Raw genomic sequence first — 20497 nt, 5'->3', positions numbered from 1 at the left:
ACTTAATATATGGAACAATTAGTCTTCTCCAAATGCTTCAAGAGTTGATAAAGTTTATCTTCAGTAAAAGGTGAATTAAATGTCTCAATTTGCATTATTTAGGGTTTCACCTAACCATAAGCAAATGAAGTCAGTGATTTTATTCCTATGTAGTACGGTGGATTCTACTAAACTCTTGTCTTTGAGTCACTTAATCTCAAATGGGTATTACTATTTGATATGAAAAATATGATCAATTATTTCTTAAGAAGCACCTCTAATAGGTGCCAGAGTGACAGTACAGTGGCGGGAGTTTTGTCAATGACATGATTCCTTGATATTAAATCTGAAAGTATAAAATAAACCAAAATAAGTTCAAAGTTAAATTAATCCTTGAGCCCTTCAGGAGTGATTCCTAAGTGCAGAGCCAGAAGTAATCCTTAAGCATTGGCAGGTGTGGCCCAAATAAAAAACAAAATATAAAAAGCACCTCTTACCCTTAATTATAGTCACCCAAAGATCATAATTCACTAACTTACCTTGAGTGAGTCTATATGTAATACCCCTAATATTATACTGAGATGCTCTTTCTTGGGATTTTTCAAAAATCCACTGGATATGATCAGGATCATCTCCATCTAATGGAACGCCTTCTGTTAGTGCAGGAAAAAATAAACATAAATAAAACACGTAAATAAACTTTTCTGAAACATACTTAGTCAAGCTAATAATACAAATACATTTTGTGTAAATATATTTTTTAAAAATAAGTTTATTACCTCCAAAAGGCTGCTCCTTAGGCCACTGCAATATCCTTACATATTCAATACAGTGTTCTGGTAGCCTGGGCATAGATGCAATGGTGCACATGGGAAAATTAACCTAAAACCACAGTATGTCTTTTTTAGTGAATTTAACTAATGAATTATTTTTAAATTTATCTCTCTGGACCCCTTTCAAATCTAGTTTCTAATAGTTTCAAATTCACTTACTCAATTTCTATAGAATTATATATTATATATACAATTACTAATGCTTCTGAAATTAATAGTATCTGAGTCACTTCACACAGTTTGATCTATTTACAAAAATTACTACATCTACAAGGTCTGCAGTTTAAGAACTGCTAGATTATGGCAGTGCTGAATGAATTCTCACTTATTTCGAGAATATATTTGAGAATAATTTGACATTTATTACAACAATTTTGTAATATTTACTTGATATTAAACCTGAAAGTATAAAATAAACCACAATAAATTCAAAGTTAAATCAATCCCAACTAAACAGAGACCTCTTTTTTTGGGTGGGGGGGCACTCCTGGCAACGCACAGGGGTTACTCCTGGTCTGTGCTCAGAAATTACTCTTGGCAGGCTCAGGAGACTATATGGGATGCCAAAGACAGAACCCAGATCAATCAATCGCATGCAAGATAAACACCCTACCCACTGTGCTATCAATCTGGCCTCCTTAAACCTTTATTTATTTACAAATTAAATTTTCAATTGTCCTTTAAAAGAGTCCCATCTTTGAGAATATCATTCATATCCTTATTATCTCTATTATGGTGAAATAATAATCAGGAAAAAAATCAAGTAAGCTATAGTTATCTCTCACTAAGTATCTAGCTTTGTAACTGAACCTTTGATTCATACTTTCCAAATAAAAAAAGCAAGCAGCAGCACCACCTAAACACAGTCCCTAAGTGTGGTCCATGACCCCCCATAATATTAATAAAATATTAATATGATTAATATGATCACACTAATTAAAGCATAACTTTTTATACCAAGAATTGAACTTATTGGGGCTAGATCGACAGCACAGCGGTAGGGAGTTTGCCTTGCACATAGCCGACCCAGGATGGACCAGGGTTGGATTTCCGGCATCCCATACAGTCCCCCATGCCTGAGCGCAGAGACAGGAGTTACAAAATGCTGCCAAAATGTGGCTCAAAAACTAAAACAAATAACAACATAAAAGAATTGAACAATTGAACCTATGGTTTTTTCATCCATGGAAGGCATGTATGCCCTCTTGAGCCACACACCCAGGCACCTCAATCCTAAACACTGACTAGATTTAGTAATTCAATCCTAAATCTAGCCCCCTAAAATAGAATAAGACAAAGTACAGATGCTATTTTGATTACCTGTGGTGGATACAGTTCCAGTGTACACTCAATACAGGCAGTCATTCCAGGCAGAATCACTCGGGCATTCCCTTTAAAACCTTCTGTACCCCCATCTATCAAAGGGACAATGGAGCTGGTATCCAAAACACCATCTTCATAATTCAGAAGTGATATCTAGGAAAATTATTTAAAGGATTTAAACACATAGGGAAGAATTCTTTAAAGCATATTACTGAATAATTCTATAAGCATTATGGAGTACTAATATATCACATTAATTATGTGAGCAATTTATGGGCTCACCTAAAAATTGACTGAAAATAAGCAATAAAATATCTACTCAATTGAAAATTCAAACATATGTAAAAAATTCTTACACCAAAAAATACAATTTTCAAACATAAGAAATTCTAACTTTCAGTCAGTTACAAGTACCAATAATAGGGGCGAAGCTAGTGTAGCAACAGGACACCTGCTGTGTACGAGATCGAACCAAGTTGATCCTAGGTACCCCATATGGTTTCCAGGGGCTTCTAAGAGATCCCTGAGTGCAGAGCCAGGAATAGGCCCTGAGCACTGCAGGGTGTGGCCCAAAATTCAAAAGCAAACCGAAAGTTATATAATAAGTATTTTAAAAAATTGGGCACAGTGGCAGGGTGTTTTGCCTTGCACCTAGCTAATCCCCCCCCCACAAAATAAAAATAATTAAAAAAATATATATATAAATTTCCAGTCTTTACCAGCATGCATTTATCCATCTTCTGGCTATAATTGAGTCTAAGCCACATACGATTATATGAAATTCTATAAAATAAAGATCAAATTAATATTTTTAAAAGTCATACACAAAACAATTCACTTTCTAAGAAATTGCATGGAAGTCATACAGGTCAATCAATCCTAATTGATTCTAATCAATTCTAATCCCTGAAAAGTTTCATTCATATCAGCATAGAAAAGTTTCAGTTAGTGCTATCAATGATTAAAACATAAGTATTACATATTTTTCTGATCTCACATGTGGCATATAAAGAACAGTGAGGAAATAACAAATGTCCCAAAGCAATAGAAACGAAAGTATGAGACTGGTCCTCAGGAGAAAGGTTATCACTGGAGTGGAGGAGGGTAGATCAGGGAAGGGAACAATACAATGAAGAGAGAGAGAGAGAGGGAGAGAGAAGAGAGAGAGGAGGGAGAGAGAGAGGGGGAGAGAGAAGGAGGAAGAGAGAGAGGGAGGGAGGGAAGGAGGGAGAGAGAGGGAGAGAGAGAGAGAGAGAGAGAGAGACCTGCTATAGAGGCAGGTTGGGGACAAAGGAGAAACTAGGAACATTGGTAAAGGTACCTAGACACTGCCAAAGGAATTAGTGTTGGAATATTGTATGTCTGAAACTCAACCATGAATAACGTTGTAATTCACTGTGATTCAATTAAAAAAAAAAGAAAAACAAAACAGTAGTATTCTTCAATCAATTTGCTTAATAAAGTGAACACCAAAGAGATGAAAAGGCAATGAGGGACAAAGCAATAGTACAGTGGAATTAGGGTATTTGCCTTGCATGCTGCCAACCTAGTTTTAATACTTGGTATCCCACATGGTCCCCCAACCACCATCAGGAGTAATTCCTGAGTGAAGACAGAATCATATTTGTCAGGTGTGACCCAAGACAAAAGTGCCAGTAAGTAGTTTTCAGATAGCTAGCACTCTCCAAATATTTGATTACTAGAAAACATCCAGTAATTAATGAAAGTTTAATTTCAAGTGAACAACGTACGTCGATAGAAAATGTCATTAAAATCCTGAATCTTGTTGAAATGTCTGAATAAGAAGGTAAAGAAATTTAACTTTGCAATTTCAACTTGAAAAGTGAACAATTCCATAACAGATTATAAAAATGTTTAAAGCAATGGAATTCAAGAATTGACTCAAAAATCCACACAACCCAATTTTCTAATAAAATCTTTTTCTAATATGCTTCCCTTAACAACTTAGTTTCTCATCTCTTATCCCTTATATCATTAGAACCATGCCTGACGTATTATTTACTTTGCTTCATTTTTTAAAATAATAAAATATTGATTTTAGGAAATAGGAAAGCAAAATGTGCCTTCACATTAACATTAGGTCATTTGGTATAGGGAGAAAACACAATTACAGTTCCTCTTTAACCAGAATTCACAGGAAAGACAGTCTAGCAGGTAAGGCTCTTGCCTTCACACAATCCCAGGTTCAATCCCTGGCACCCCATAAGTCCCCAAACCTGCCAGAAGTGATCCCTGAGTGCGTAGCCAGGAGTAAGCCCTGAGCACAGCCAGGTATGGCCCCAAAACAAAAGAGGGTCATTTACTCAGTTTCCCCACATGTTTATATTAAACAATTATAGCACAATTATCAAAACCATAATATGATTTTAGTAAATGTATATAGTTGTCATTTAAATATATGTAGATTTTTCTAACTATCAAAATCATATGTAACTATAACTACACAATCACAAGATCTTCTCCTGAGCTATCCCTTTCTACTGATACCCCTTTCCTATGCCTAATCCCTGGAAATTATCAGTATGTTCTCCATCTATAACTGTGTTACTTGAAGAATGTTAGGTGAATATAATCCTATGTGATGCTTTAAGATGGGCCTTTTAGAGTAACAAGTCCTTTATTCCCATCCACCTAGTTCATTAATGAGTACCTTTTTATTTCTGAATAATAGTCTAGGCTCTGGTTAGTCCAATTCAATTCAATACTGAAAATGCTTAGGTAGTCTCACGTTTTGGCCTACCTACTACAAATAAAGTTATTATGAACATTCGAGAATAAGTTTTCCTGCAGTTTTTTTTTTAATAATTCTCCAGAATCAAACTGCTGGATCATATGCAAATAAGCATGGAATTTTGTTTGTTTGTTTTGGGGCCACACCCTGTGGCACTCAGGGGACTCCTGGCTTTGATCAGAAATTACTCCTGCCAGCTTGGGGGACCATATGGGATGCTGGGGATTGGACCCTGGTCTGCTGTGTGCAAGGCAAAAACATCCTAGTCGCTGTGCTATTGTTCTGACCCAAACTTTTTGCTCCATTTTTAGTGAAACAAACCTTGAATTTTTGCCCATTTTCTATGTGCACTGTTTTACTCTAGTTCTAGGTATTTATATAATCAAGATGTGAACCCTATGAAATACTTCTGTTATTTTCCGTTTGTTACTGGTCTTTTTACACTCTTAGAGCTAAAGGTTGTAATGACAAAATTCATAATAATACTCTTATGTGTAGGAATTAAACAAAGCCTTCATGAAACATGAGCTCCAGCACTTTGAACTATACTCCAGCCCCATCAATCAGATTTTTTATGTGATCTATAGATTCATCACCAAGTTCTAGATCTCAAGGAGCTTCTATTGTTACCGTCCAAGGTATTCTTTTCTATTCTAAAGACTATTCTAAAATAGTCCTTAAAAAAAATTAACTGGGCCAGAGAAAAAGCATTTATAAAGGTAGGGTGTTTGCTTTGCATGCAGAAGGACAGTGGTTCGAATCTGGGCATCCTATATGGTCCCCTGAGCCTGCCAGGAGTAATTTCTGAGCATAGAACCAGGAGTAACCCCTGAGCGCTGGTAGGTGTGACCCCAAAATTAAAAAAATAAAAATAAATTTACTCTAGGAGACACAGTGCACCACAAAAAGTGAACCCAGAGCACAGAGCCAAGAGTAAACACTGAACACAGCTGGGTATGGTCCAAAACTAAAAAAAAAAAAAAAATTTTTAAAGGCGGGGGGTGGGGGCTGGAGAGATAGCACAGTGGTGTTTGCCTTGCAAGAAATCAATTCAGGACCTAAGGTGGTTGGTTCGAATCCCGGTGTCCCATATGGTCCCCCGTGCCTGCCAGGAGCTATTTCTGAGTAGATAGCCAGGAGTAACCCCTGAGCACAGCCGGGTATGGCCCTAAAACCAAAAAAAAAAAAAAAAAAAAAAAAAAAAAACCTTTTGGTAATCTACTACTCGATCTACTCTGTCTCTTCCTACTACTATCAGACCAACTAGATATTAAACAAAGAATTTAGTCTAATAGAGGAGGTATTAAACTCTGGAATTAAGGTCAATAATGAAAAAGAAAGGCACTGGTTACATATACAAAATATATTAAAAATGCTGGGGCTAGAGTAGTAGGGCAATGGAGTAGTGACACAGCGGTAGGGCATTTGCCTTTCATGTGGCTGACCTATAATGGACCTCGGTTCGATCCCTACGCGTCCCATATGGTCCTCCAAGCCAGGAGCAATTTCTAAGCACATAGCCAGGAGTAACCCCTTAGCGTCACTGGGTGTGGCCTCCCCCCAAAATTACTAAAAATTAGGCTAAAGAATTCTAAAATTTTAAAAATTTGGAATCAAATGTCACCAGCAGATACTTCTCATTAATACAATTAATGATAATAATTTTTCTTCTTAATTCATTTTCTATGTTAAACATCTATGATGAAACTAAAAGCTTTGTTTGTTGTTTTTTTCAAAAGGATACGGAACTACATTGCAAGTAGGAATTCTGTCATTTAAAAATTCTGCAGCAACTTCAGCTTTAGGTCTTCCAACATCTTTAGGCCTATAGGAAAAATATTTAAATCATCATTCATGATATATATTCAAGTATAGTACATAATCTACTTTCAAATATAAAAATATCCAGTGATATTTTGAAAAAGTATTTTTAATGAATATAGTCACACAATACTAATAAGCATTAAAAAGTATAATTATTTGGGGCTGGAACAATCATAAAGTGAGTAGGGCATTTATTTGCTTTTCATGCAGATGACCCAAGATCGATCCCAGCATCTATCCCATTTGATCCAGTAGGCAAGCCAGGATTAATTCCTGAATGCAGAGCCAGGGGTAATCCCTGAACACTACCAGGTATAGCTCCAAAACAAACAAAAAGTGCCACCAGGTGTGATCCCCCCAAAAAACAAATGGTAAAAAAAATAAGGCCTCAGAACTGAGAGACAGTACATCAGATAAGGTACTTGCTAAACTGCCAACCAAAGTTCAATTCTCCTCATCCCCTATGGTCCATCAGGAGTAATTCCTAAAGGTAAAGCCAAGAATAACCCCTGAGCACTGCTAGCTGTGGCTCAAAAACAAAACAAACCAAACAAAAAATATAGGACCTCAAAAATTATTCCCAAGTAATAATTATAACTATAGCTAGAAAAGAACATGAATTTCTCTTAAAATCTCAATGCAAATGTTATTTTCTTTCTTGATTTTTATTCTTTCTTTTGGTTTTGGGGCCACACCCGGCAATGCTCAGGGGTTACTCCTGGCTGTCTGCTCAGAAATAGCTTCTGGCAGCACGGGGGACCATATGGGACGCCGGGATTTCAACCAACCACCTTTGGTCCTGGATCGGCTGCTTGCAAGGCAAACGCCGTTGTGCTATCTCTCCGGGCCTTTGATTTTTATTAATACAGAAATAACTCTCACGAGTAGATGCCAGTGTTTCATTACTACTTTTCTTCAACACTATTTTATTTTGTTTCTGGGTCACACCTGGCTTATTCCTGTCTACGTTCTCAGGATGCTCATTGGACAATACAGGGTGACAGAAACCAAGCCCATGTAAGACGCCAGTTGTACTCATTCTACACAGGATACATTTTTGTTTGTTTTTTTTTTGTTTTTGGGTCACACCCAGCAGTGCTCAGGAGACCATATGGGATGCTGGGATTCAAACCACTCTCCTTCTGCATACAAGGCAAACGCCTTATCTCCATGCTATCTCTCCAGCCCCAGGATACATTTATATATGTATATATAAAATATATAAATATATCTATCAATTCTTCTAAATATGAACACTTAATTTTGTTATTTCTTCATATCTAAGAACACAGTAAGCACTTTATTTTGGAGAGGTAGAGGCTTTGATCATACTCTATGATGCTCAGGGTTTATTTCTGGTTTTGTGCTCAAGACTGACCCCTGACAGTGCTCAGAGATCACTCATATGTAGGGCAGGTCTCAAGCCAGGATCAGCTGGACTGACCTGGGTTCAATACCTGGGATCCCATATGGTCCCCCAAGCCTGCCAGGAGCAATTTCTGAGCACAGTGCCATGAGTAACCCCTGAGTACTTCTGCTGTGGCCCAAAACCAAAAATGAAAAAAAGGAAAAGGAAAGAAAAGAAATGTGGTTTCAGTACTACATTCAAATATTCTGAACTCAGGCTATGTTTATATATAAATTTTAGTTATGCAAAGCAGATAAAGTAGACTGAAATTCTTGTAAAGCCCCTAACTATTAAGTATAGAAAAATACAGGGTTCTTTTAAAAGTCAAAAATGTGTAACTTGGGGCTGGAAAGAGCATAGAGGTAGCACATTTGCCTTGCATGCAGAAGGACGGTGGTTCAAATCCCAGCTTCCCATATTCCCCTCCCACTCAGCCTGCCAGGAGCGATTTCTGGGTGAAGAGCCAGGAGTAACCCCTGAGCACAGCTGGGTATGGCCAAAAAAATAAAATCACAATATAAATAATAAGTAAATAAATTTAAAGTTTTTTATACAACACAGAAGGAATGGACCCCTTCCAAGGAGATCATTCCAGAACTGAGCTTATACACACATAGATTAAACACTGATGTCTGAATAACGAGTAAGTAAGATTGGAAACCGTTCATGTCAGATAGTTTGCCAATCCAAGCAAAGATGTGTCAGAAAACAGAATCCTGTTTAAGAATAACAAAGATCAAAGCCACTGGAGGTATAGGAGGAGCCTGGACTGGGAAAGGGATACCCTTGAGGCTGGATTGTCTGAGAGATAAAGGTTTTGTCAGCGGCCAAGCAGAGAAGGAAGGGAATCTTCAAAGAGTCTCCACAGACACAAGCCCTTGGCTCTCAAGGCCTAGAATCAGACCTGGACATCTAACCCAGATTCATTTGCTTGTTTTGTCAACTTAACTTCTAATATTGCTCTTGATTGAATCGGCCTGATCTATGTGGTAGCCAGAGGCTAAAGCAGAATTCTAAGCAGCATGAGGGAACCAAAGAGAACATTCGTGAAGACTTTTTGGAATGAATATTTCAGCGTACCATCTAACAGCTTGCCATGTTTGTTTCTCATTTGTCTGACAAGATCTGACTCCTATTGAACATGACAGGAGAGGTTTAAGCATGAATTGTTTGTTGTTTTTCACCAGCCTATAAAGTAAAAATCACATCCACATCTGAGGAAAACATTTTTGTTAAGTACACTGCAACCCTCCTGGATGTTTACAAAGCTGGTAAGGATTTATGTTTTTCCTTTCCCTCGACATTGATGTTATTCTACTACATATTGTGTGCCAGACCGTACATTAGGTACAACTCAATTAAGACCCTCAGAATTCTACCCTTCGTCAAATATTTTCTACTGGAAAAAATACTTTTTATTGAATCACTGTGAGATCCAGAGTTAAAATGTTGTTGATGGTTGAATTTCAGTCATATAATGTTCCAAAACCCATGTCTTCGCCAGTGTTCATTTCCTGTCATTCTTCATCCCAGCCTGCTTCAATAGCAGACACTCTCTCCCTCCTTCTCTCCTCTTTCTCTCTCCATCTCTCCCTCTCTCTTTTCTCTTTCCCTTTCTTCCTTTTATGCAGCAATGTTTGCAATATTGTTATGTCTATTCATTGACCTCCTATCAGCACGCCCTTCTTGTCCAGAGTGATCATTTACAACTATTATCATCATAGTGATCCATTCTCTGCCCTAAGTGCACTCTCCCCACCCTCATTTCTACTGCCTTTGGGCATTATCATACCATATTTTTAATATCCCACAAATAAGTGTGATCACTATGTGTGTCCCTCTTATACTGGAAGATACATTTTTAAAGGGGAAAAAGGCTATCATAAATTGTATGTGTCCTATCTGAAACAGACATGAAATTATGGGAAGATATCCTTCAACTTGAGAGTCAATGGTCTCTTTTAGGGATTAGCCATTATTAAGGGGGTGGAGTGCAGAGGATGCCAATGTACAAAGTGTTTGAGGAACTTAAGAACATGGTACCATCAGACATCTATAAAAACCCCTGCAGAGGCTGGAGAGATAATACAGGGATGAGGCCCTTGAGATGCATGTGATTCACCTCATTTCCATCCCCAGTACTTCCTATATTCTTGCAAGCAACACCAGGAATGGTCTCTGAGCACAGAGCCAGGAGTAAGCCCTGAGCACTGCCAAGGGAGGCACTTTCCATATAAAGAGCATTGAATGGCTCAACAGGTAGGCTTGAGTTGAGAATCACACCAATGTTCAAATTAGTGATTCCTTATAATGACAGCATAGATCTCTGGTTCAGGACCTCACAGCCAGGATGTGGCAAAGCTTAGTTTAACCCCACAGCCAGACTCTTCCTCCTCCCGCTCCTCCTCCTCACGTCTTACCCAGAGGGACTCCACCACTCTCCAATCACCATCATTTTCCAAAAGAGAATTTCCACTCATGAGACCAGAGAGATAGTACAATGGGTAGGTACTTGCCTTGAACCATCAGTCACTATCATGGCCAACTCAGGTTCAATCTCTGGTATGCGAAAGGGTCCCCTGAATACCTCCTGAGTGCAGAATGAGCAACCCCTGAGCATTGCTGGGTGTGACACAAAACAAAAGAAAATCCCACTCAATAATACATCACCCTGAGAGACTGGCATGCTGATTTCTCATAGTTATAGTCACTTGAACGTGATGCTTACCTGTGTGTCTCTCAGGCGAAGCAGCTGTGGAAAGAGCCGCTGAAATTACCTTCCTTAAGAAGACAAATTGTGCTAACACTGACTTGGAGAAAGGAAGTCAGTATTTGATTATGGGCAAGGAAGCTCTCCAGATCAAACACAACTTCAGCTTCAAGTAAGTCACCCAGACTTTGGCGTCTGTGCCTTTTCCTTCTAACATGGACTGTCCTGCATTCTTAAATGCATGCCACGTTTCTCACCAACGGGTCTGTACGAGCATAAATCAAGTGAGTTAAAACTCACAATTAAAAGAGAAGCTTGCAAGTCACAGAGCCCCACAAGCTTTATTGGGTCAGTGAGTTGGAGAAAAAGAAAGGAAGATACTGGACCAACCCTTCACACCACCTTGGCTCCCTCTGTCAATTTGCAGCTGGTTCTGTTCGTTTAAAAGAAGAAGAAGAAGAAGAAGAAGAAGAAGAAGAAGAAGAAGAAGAAGAAGAAGAAGAAGAAGAAGAAGAAGAAGAAGAAGAAGAAGAAGAAGAAGAAGAAAGGGGGAAAGCAAATAGAGACCCAGGGGCTGGAAAGATAGCACAGCAGTAGGGCTTTTGCCTTGCTGGGAGGGACCTGGTTCAATTCCCCAGCATCCCATATGGTCCCCCAGCCTGCCAGGGGCAATTTCTGAATGCAGAGCCAGCAGTAATCACTGAGAGCCCAGAAACCAATAAATAAATAAATAAATAAATAAATAAATAAAGTTAAAAAAAATAGGGGTCCAAGTGATAGTACAATGGGTAGAACATTTGCCTTGCACATGCCAACTCAGGTTTGACCCCTGGATCCCTTACAGCCCCCCAAGCCTACCACGAGTGATTCCTGATATCAGAGCCAAGAGTAACTCCTGAGTACCACTAGCTGTGATCCCAAAACAAAAACAAAAAGAAGGAATTTTAATTTAAGCTAGGCATTTTATTCATTATCTGCTTCTTAAAAAATAAACATTGAATCTGATGCTATCCCTGCCTTTAATGGAGAAACGCAAGGTGGCTTCATGAATTGCCAGAAGTTTGTGGGTCTCAAAGTTTCGGGTGATGCTGATTTCTGGGCACCTGAACAGGCTGACTTCTGAGCGAGACCATTAACTCAGCACCTCACTATTTAGATACATCAGACAAATCCTCAGCTTTCATCTTTTCTTCACAGGTATATCTACCCTTTAGATTCCTCCACATGGATTGAATATTGGCCCACAGATACACAGTGTCCATCGTGCCAAGCGCTTTTAGCTAACTTAGATGACTTTGCTGATGACATCTTCCTAAATGGCTGCGAAGTAGCCTGAAGTCAACTGGGAAGGAATTTGGATTCCTGGTATCAAAGCTTCCTTCTCCCACCTGCTCCCCTTCACCACCACCACCCATTTTTTCAATATGCACAGCTGCTTGTATTTGGAAACCTCACTTTTCTTAGGATTGAGTGGCACTTGCCTTTATTAAAGAACAATTTTAAGGGCTGTCACTTTCTGGAATAACATGACCCTGGGTGTTATGGACACAAACACACCTTCCCAGGTTATCAGACACCAGAAGCAATAAATTGGAACTCCTCCCACACCCACTGCTCCACACTGTTTGCTGGCCATGAAAGAATAGCCCCACTGAAATGGAGTATCTTACAAAAACATGGTCTTTGCTTGAAAGAGAGCAGAAACAGAAAACCCATGATTAAAGCCTGGTGTTGCTTTCCAAATGAGCGGGCAAGGCCAGTTCTTTTATGCTCCACAGCTTCAAACACACAATGACAGGCAAATGGAGAAAGAAGGGAGGACAGCAGGGGGGCCTTTAGCCCCCAACGGCCCCCAACTTCAGATTCCCCTGCAAACTGAGAAGCTCTCAGTCGTGACTTCCCCTGCCTCTTATCCCAAGAGAGATCCCTTTCCAACCCCACCTCTTCCCAGCACAGATTCCTTCCTGAAGTTCCCCTGGAAGGCTGGTTCTGGAACCCTGGCACCAGAGTGGGCATCAGGAGGGCTTGTTCCTGCCCTCACAAGATCCCTGAGCCTCTCTTAGATGGAGCTTTAGAAAAGAGCATTGGCAATCAGTTCATTTGGAAAGGCTTTTGGGAAAGAGCATGTGTGTAGATGCCCATTTGACATCAAGAATCTTAGTGGCTGGAGTTATGATATAGCAGGTATGCTGTTGGCCCTGCATGTGGCCAACCCAGGCTCTATCCCAGCATGCCATATAGTCCCCTGAGCATAGAGTCAGGAGTCAGCTCTGCACTCAGGTGAGGGTGGCCCCAAAACAAACAAACAAAAAAGAATCTCATGAGAATCTAGAATGATTATCATCCCCTTTTGGTGGTAGAGAGGATTCAAACACAGAATGGTTGCAATTTTCCCAGCCTACTAAGGGACATAGTTAGAGACCAAACTCATATGCTCCCTTTCAGCCCAAATACTGCCCAGTCTACTTCCAAACACCATGACATCCCTGTCAAAGCCAACAGAGTAAGACTAAGGCAAGATACAGATAGTATTTCTTCACTAGAGTTTAAACCTGCACCACAGAAATATTTCCTGGAAATGCAATGGTCACTCTAGACAGAGTGGTAACAGTGACAACTCTTTGAAAGGTCTGTATTCTGCCACATAGGGGGACCTGTCCAGGACTTGTAATGTGTCCTTTAAGTCACACAAAGATGATTTTTGTTCCTGTTGAAGCTCAGCATGGATATTCCCTTGACCAAAACCACATATCACATCCAGAGATGGTTACACGACTAAAGCATCTGCCTTGCACGTGTAAATCCATGAGTTTGCTCCCCAATGTGACCACACATGCTAAGCACAAACCTGGCAGTGGTGCTCTCTGCGCCTGGTTGTTCTGCTGTCTCTCATCCCTGGCCTTACGAGCAACTTCAGATATGCAGAAACATCATAACTAAAGGACCCAGCAACAGCGAAACCTAATGCACAACAACTCGATGGTCAAGTACCGTAACCAAGTGTACGTGCAATCCAGGTCATCACAACACATCAACAGAGGAAAGGGAAGGGGAGGCTTAAAAGACACCTAAAGTGTCCATTGTGCCTAAATTTTTTATCAGTAAAAACTGAGAACCCTTTGAACAAGCCTGAAACTGCCACCTTCTTTTTGAGTGGAGGGGATCACAAAGGGTCTTCACCTCAGAATGGTGGCCCAGTCTAATGAACCAAGGATGCCGCTGAGTGTTCAAGCAATAGAGTAGGCCTTGGAGCTAGTCCAGAGCCATAAACACCTCCAGCTCCTCTTCAACTAATTCCCAGGTCCTCTTTTCCCAAGATAAATATTTCCTTCCATTTTTTTTGTCTTTTGGAAAACATATCACACTTTTCTAGTATGTATTTATGCATAATTCCTTGAGGGTGGCTTCCAGAAAATTTCAAACATACTTGAATCCCATATCAACCCTTCTCTTCTCTTCCAAGGCACTTGCAGTTCATGCAATTAAAGTTGTTGCAATAAAGAGGCCCCTACATGCTCTATCCATACAGGGTTGGAGGCCCAATTGGAGGCCCTATCCATGCCGTACTGGAGTCTCAGGATCGGAGGCTCCAACTAACAGGTATAGGGGAGAAAGGCTCCTTAACATATTTGATTGGTCCATGCCACAGTTGTTCAGAGTTCTGACACAACATCCCCAACATCGGCAACATCTTTTTCCTGCACCCCCAACTCCCATTACCCCACCAATTTCCAACCCATGCTCTCCCTTCCTTCTCAACATTCCAAAAATCTCTACCCCTGGCATTTGGAATGCAAAAGGTTGCCTAAGAAATGAAAGCCAACATTTCTTCTTTGTAGAGCAATTTGACAATATACTTTAAGCCAATATACATGGGTAGGCCTCCATCCAGCAATCTCCCTCTGGCTGGATTATTTATCTAAAACAAATTCTCAAAGGGAGGGAAAGAAAGTTATACACAAAGATCTTCTTGTAGGATTCTTTACTTTATAAATAGGTATTGAATTCCTCGTGTGTGCCAGTTCTAGACGGGGCAATCAAGATAAACAAGGGCTGCCCTCCTAAAAAGTATGTTGCTGGGAGATGGAAACAATAAATACCTACTTAAATAAGAAGTCGTTTAAGCTAACAGACTCATGGCAAGCAGGAAGAGGCATAGGAAAGACCACCAGAGAACATTCTAGAAAGGAAGGCAAGTGAACATCAGTAGTCAGTGGTTCAGGAAACTAAAGGCAGGGGAAGGTGTCATTAAAGCAATAAAAGCAAGTGATGGAAAATGAGGCCGGTGGAAAGGAAGTCAGTGTGGGTCATGAGAACTTTGAACATATAGGTGCTTAGATTTGAGTCCACGGATCGGACTCTCCCAGAGCTGAACACTACATGTCTTTAAGCAGACTTGATGTGAGCGCATGCATGGATTGTCCTCTGCATACATACATGAAATTGGGCTGTGGACTCACAAGAAACTGCTTCCAGTTTATTTCCACAGCTGGGTTGTCTGCTGGTATCTTTGTCTGCTGGCAGATAGCTTGTGGTATAAGTTCCTGAACCTGTTTGATCTCCCTCACCTTGTGTGGATTATTTCCTGTGTCAGTGCGGCTTCCAGACCTGCTTCTCCTCAGGATGGGGGCATGAGGTTTCCGCTTCATGTGACTGATGCTTCTCACATGGTTTCATACACAGACAGAGACGGAAGCTTCTGACTTGTTACAGAAGAACTGATGCTTCGCACAAAGTCGGACAGTAACTTGCTTCCAACGCTGTTTCATAGCCAGTGCCTGATGTTCCTGGTATGGTTATACAGCCTATGATGCCACCAGCCACCAGGCAGTAACTGCCGATGACAAGAGCAGAAAGAGCAAGACAAGAGAAGAGCCAAACTACCTGAGCCCAAATCTTGGCCACAACTTTCCTCAATTGTCTGGAATAAGGTACGTGTCACTGTATCCTGCAAGTATTATCTCCTTCATAAATAAAGGTGATGCCAGGGTAAGTGAGCCCAGAGTTGAAAGGCAAAGAGTTAATGGAGTGAAGTGAAGAAGCAAACTGAGTAGAAGTAGAATTAAGCAAGGCTGCTTCCTGGAAGAGATGACCTTCTCAAAAGACACAAGTCGTGTAGGCACAGAGTGTCCCCACAGACCAGGATTGTGGCAGCAGAGAGTTGAACTCAAGAACTCCAGAGAGTCATCCTCAGCAGCACCCACACAGAAACTCAGGGCCTGACTACTTCCTCACATCCTCTACCTTGGGGAGCTGCTCAAGGACCAGGCTGCCAGCCTGTTGCCTCTGGAGCCAGAAACACAAGACCTGGTACCTTGGGAGAGGTAAAATCAAGTCTGGGACAGACAAGTCTGTCCCAGAACATCTGGATCCAAATTTGACTATCATTTAAAACAGAATTCTTTTTATCTATTATCATCATTGTTACATATATTTGTATTTCTTATGCACACTACCCCATGAGGCGTGTGGAATTGAGTCCCTCAGTGGCAAACATAGGCCTCTGAGATTCACCTGTGGTGGTGGGCAGAGGTTGGGGTGCATGATCAGCTCCTCCTCCTCTTTCCCCCATCTCTTTCCATTTGCTTTGACGTCTGCAGCCAACAGGCAGGGTCATGAGGAGAAGCAGAGGAAAGGGGGAGAAGCAGGCTCTCCCAGAGCTGAACACTACATGTCTTTAAAGCAGACTTGATGTGAGCACATGCATGGATTGTCCTCTGCATACATACAGCCAGGCACAGTTGCACATATGTAAATAGCACTGTGTACATACAAGTGCATTCACACTCCGAGAGAAAGATCAAAGATGTGGTCACTCCCAGCCTCCATCACGAAAGCCTCAAGCCAGCTCAGAACAGAAAGGCCTGTGAGATCAGCCCCAACCCCCACAAACTCTATCCTTGTGGACTCTAGCTCAGAGGAGGTGGTGGGCTGGGACCTGGGGTCACCATGTAAACTAGGCACACGCAAAACAGCCCCTACCATCTCTTCCACCTCCAGTACTCCCAGCCATCAGAAAAGTCAAAGATGTACCTGACACTGTTTCTTGAGTGTTTCTGTTCCCTAGGGAAAGGGAACATTGACCATTCATTCCCTCAGTCAGTGCAGGGTCAGTGCCTCCCGGGAAGGGCAAAGGGCCCTGGAGAAAGTGGCTTTCTCTGCTCCTTCTTACTCCTGGAAGTGTGAGTAGCACTTGGATCCCATGAAACGAAGCCTTTCCCTGGACAGGGCATGGAAGGGTGGAGGGCTGGGGGGAGCTCTACTGATTTGTTAAAAGGGAGACAAGGGGCCACCAGACCAAAATGAAACCAGAAAAGGGTTCAGTGTTTCCCATCAGGAATGAATCTTTGTAGGTCACAACCAAGGCCCCAGAATGAAGGCTGGATTGGGGAGGACAGTCACTGGCTCTTATAGAAACAGGCTCATTTTTTCCTGGAGTCAGAACTTGATCCCTATGAAAGAAAAAAAAAGAAGGAATAAAGCCTTCCCAGTCCTGCTTTCCTCCCAAGACCTCCCCAGTCCTTCAGCAATGTCTCGAGCTCCCTTTAGTGAGACCCTGGTGCCTGTTAGCACTGTTGGAGCAAGACGCAGCACCTTGCTCCAATGACCAGGCAACTTCAAACTACAGCCTGTGAGTCACATGTGGCCAGCTGAGGACATTTTCCTGGCACACCAGGTGTTTTGGCCATTGCTGGGGTTTTTTTTTTTTATTTCAAAGGAAGATATGTGCATAGGAATTTATTCATAACTCTGTATGTGTGTGTGTGTGTGTTTAACTATAGTCCAGTCTTCCAACAATCTGAGGAACAGTGAACTGATCCCTGCATAAAAAATTTGAAGACTCCTCAACAAGACTCTCCTCCTGCTGGCTCCTGGGGTCTCAGCTGCTGGACCACGGCTCCAGAGCTCAAGGCCAGGATGTCCCTCTATAAACAGGAGGATGTCATGAGAGACATGAGAGACACAGCCCTGCCACTGGCTCTCCAACCCCGGAGGCCACCAAATCGAGAAAAGAGCAGGTTTTGGAGAAGGACCTTAGGGAATGTTCAACGTTCAATGTTCACCTAAGAAACAGTGTCAGGCACATCTTTGACTTTTCTCTCTGAGCAGGTGTGTTTGTGTGTGTGAATGTATGTCTGTGTATGAATAAGTGCATGATTACATGTACAGATGTATGCGTGTGTCTTAGAGAGCAAGTCTGGATTCAAATACCAGTTCTTCCCCTGGCCCTTGGATCTTTAGTCATGGCTCAACCTGGTGGGTTTCTCCACAGATTAGTAGCATAGACCCCCACCCCACTCACAAGGTGGCTGTGGAGGGGGCCAGGAGTGGGAGCGTCAATGCCCAGAGCAGAGGCTCTGCATACATTCATCCTCTCCCCTCCTGTACCCCCCAACCAGCTTCTCTCCTCGGGAGAGTGAGTGAGTGAATTGGACCTGGGCTTTCCGGGGAAGGAGAATTGGATGAGCTGCTCCAATGGGGCCTTTCTCTGCCTGTGTGATGGAAACTGGTCTTTATTTTAAGATTTCCAACAACCACAAAGCACACCTCCACACAGCATGGCCACCTTCCAAGAAGAGAACCTTGGCACACACGAGAAAGGACCTCACTTCCCCCCCCCCCAACTTCTCCCACAGCCCCCGTGGACTAGTTTCCCTCATCTACAACACAGTGGCATCTGAGAGCCTCACCTGCCCATGTGCCCACTGGGTTGGATAGACAGCATATGGCAGAGGGCGCTCTGGGCACCACCTCCCACCCCTTCCCCCCAATCCCCATCCCCTGCACCCCACTCCAGCCTGCCCCAGCTCTGGAGAAAGGCACAGAGCCAAGGAAAATTCTGGTGGAAATAAAGAAGAAAAGATTCCAGGTTTATGAGTCCCAGACTCTGAAAAACAAAACTGTTGAGTTGTCTCCTGAGTTAGGAGCACAGAACACCACAGTGGCCTTGAGAGTTCCCGGAAACGATCTGTGAAGGTTTGGGGCAAAGCTGGAAGGAGCACAAAGAGAATGCAGCTTCTTCTCAGGCTAGAAGGGGGAACCTGGAATAGGCAATCACATGCCTATGAACAAAGAGTCAATTTCCTAGTCACGGAAGAGTTGGGGGCCCATGTGTGAGTTTCCCTGTGTCTTTCTCTGTCCCTGGGTGAGGAGGGCTGTGGGCCCCATTCCCTCATAGTGCGGGGCCAACGGGTCGTGTCAGTAAACAAGACACAGCCTCTGCACTCCTAGAGCCGAGTCTAGAAAAGGAAACACAGACGTGGGCTTTATAGGTCAAGATTGTGGCCTCTGGAAGTTTTGGGGACTGGTTCCCAGCACTGGCTTGGAGATCCAGCAGCTTAGATGCTGGCCAAACAACCACCACCACCACCACCATCTTGCAGAGATCTTGGCAAACGTCACTCTGGCTTCTTCCCTGGAAACGGGAGTATTTAAACAGATCCTAGGAGAAAGCGTGTGTAAATGCAGGGTGGCTGGATTCTAACACAGAGGCACAAGCTCTGTACCTGGCAAAGCACAGACCAAACACCAGGTCCTTCCATCCAAGCTCAGCTGCTTATGTGCTAGATATGGGATGCCAGCTTCTGCCAGAGCGGCCAAGAGGGGTCCGCAGACACAAGCTATGTAGGTGCTGACTTAGCTAGACTTGGTATTTTGGGGCATATGCATGTTCTAACAATCAAGATGTTTCACCTGAAAAAATCCAGATCTCAAGTTTCTCTGGAGACCTTGGAAGAACCAGCCCTCCTGCCTACAAGCTCCTACTAGCCAGAACTTCCTGCAGACTTGCCCTCGCTTCTGGCAGGAACCCAGACCTGGCCTTGGAGGGACTCCAAGAAGGTTTGATGGGACTCACATGCAGACATGTGCTCTGGGAACCAGGAGGGTGGGGCAAGCAGAAGGCAGTGGGGGAGGCGGCAGGCCCTAGGCCTCACAGGCAGCTCCAGTTCCAGGGGTCAAAAGATCCAACAAGAAGACACTCCTGGCCCTCCCCAAGACTCTCCGCTGTTCCCTGGACTGCGGCTTCAGAAAAATGTGCCCAGGACTCGTTTATTGACTTTGCACTTTCTTTAAAAATACCTCCTTGTCCAGACAGACAGTGGTCTTCCCTGAAAGGTTCACTAGCTATGTGTACTGTACTATGGCTCTTTGAAACCTGAGCAATCGGCCAAACACTACACTATCAGTCCAGGGGATTAAGGACGGAGGAATGGGAGGCATGCTGGGAAGAGTGGCAGAAGAAGGTCAACACTGGCGGTGGAAATGGCCCTAATTCACTGTCACTCTGTGCCTGAAAGACAACTGTGAAAGACTTGGAATTCACATTGCTCTCAATAAAACTTATTATTTAAAAAAATACCATTGATCACTTAAAAATCTACTGCATCTGTTCTGGGGTTTCCCAGTGCCACCCTAAGTCCAAGTGAGGAAAGAACTATCCAGGGAGGAGAGCTGTACCTCCCACACAGGGTCTCTGAGTGGTGAATGACTTGACCCTAAAGCCACTCGACTCGAACCCAGAAGTCAATCGTCCCACATCGCAGGAGAGAACACTGAGCTCCCTGGTTAGGATGGGCTTTTCTCACAATCATCAGGCAGTGAACAGGTCCCCCTTTGGGGCAGCTTCCCCTTCTTGATATTATTGTCAGGCAGACACACAGATTGGA

At 42.4% G+C, this 20497-nt stretch overlaps 1 protein-coding gene and 1 long non-coding RNA gene across 10 annotated transcripts in view; one reads left to right on the top strand and one right to left on the bottom strand.

The window, feature by feature from the left end:
• The window catches only part of UBA3 (ubiquitin like modifier activating enzyme 3), a 109649-nt gene that overhangs the window by 8030 nt on the left and 81122 nt on the right, over nucleotides 1–20497 (bottom strand). The window contains exons 9-11 of one of the 9 annotated variants that reach the window (XM_049777248.1): nucleotides 2133–2288; nucleotides 759–861; nucleotides 519–632 (exon numbers count right to left, since the gene is read on the bottom strand). The exons of 6 other annotated variants lie outside the window; for them this stretch is intronic. In XM_049777248.1, coding sequence (XP_049633205.1) covers nucleotides 519–632; nucleotides 759–861; nucleotides 2133–2288 — 373 coding nt within the window. The remainder of the gene's footprint in view (nucleotides 1–518; nucleotides 633–758; nucleotides 862–2132; nucleotides 2289–20497) is intronic. 2 more of the 9 variants (XM_049777252.1, XM_049777254.1) reach the window with 2 other exon arrangements.
• Nucleotides 9312–12341, top strand: LOC126013985 (uncharacterized). Its single transcript, XR_007497558.1, has 3 exons — nucleotides 9312–9390; nucleotides 10863–11001; nucleotides 12027–12341. It is a non-coding gene; the product is annotated as an uncharacterized LOC126013985 (long non-coding RNA).

The sequence above is a fragment of the Suncus etruscus genome, chromosome 7 (assembly GCF_024139225.1).
Source record: "Suncus etruscus isolate mSunEtr1 chromosome 7, mSunEtr1.pri.cur, whole genome shotgun sequence".
NCBI classification, from domain to species: Eukaryota; Metazoa; Chordata; class Mammalia; order Eulipotyphla; family Soricidae; genus Suncus; species Suncus etruscus.
Note: the sequence above shows the minus strand (reverse complement) of the source record. Positions and strands in the feature narration are given on the sequence as shown.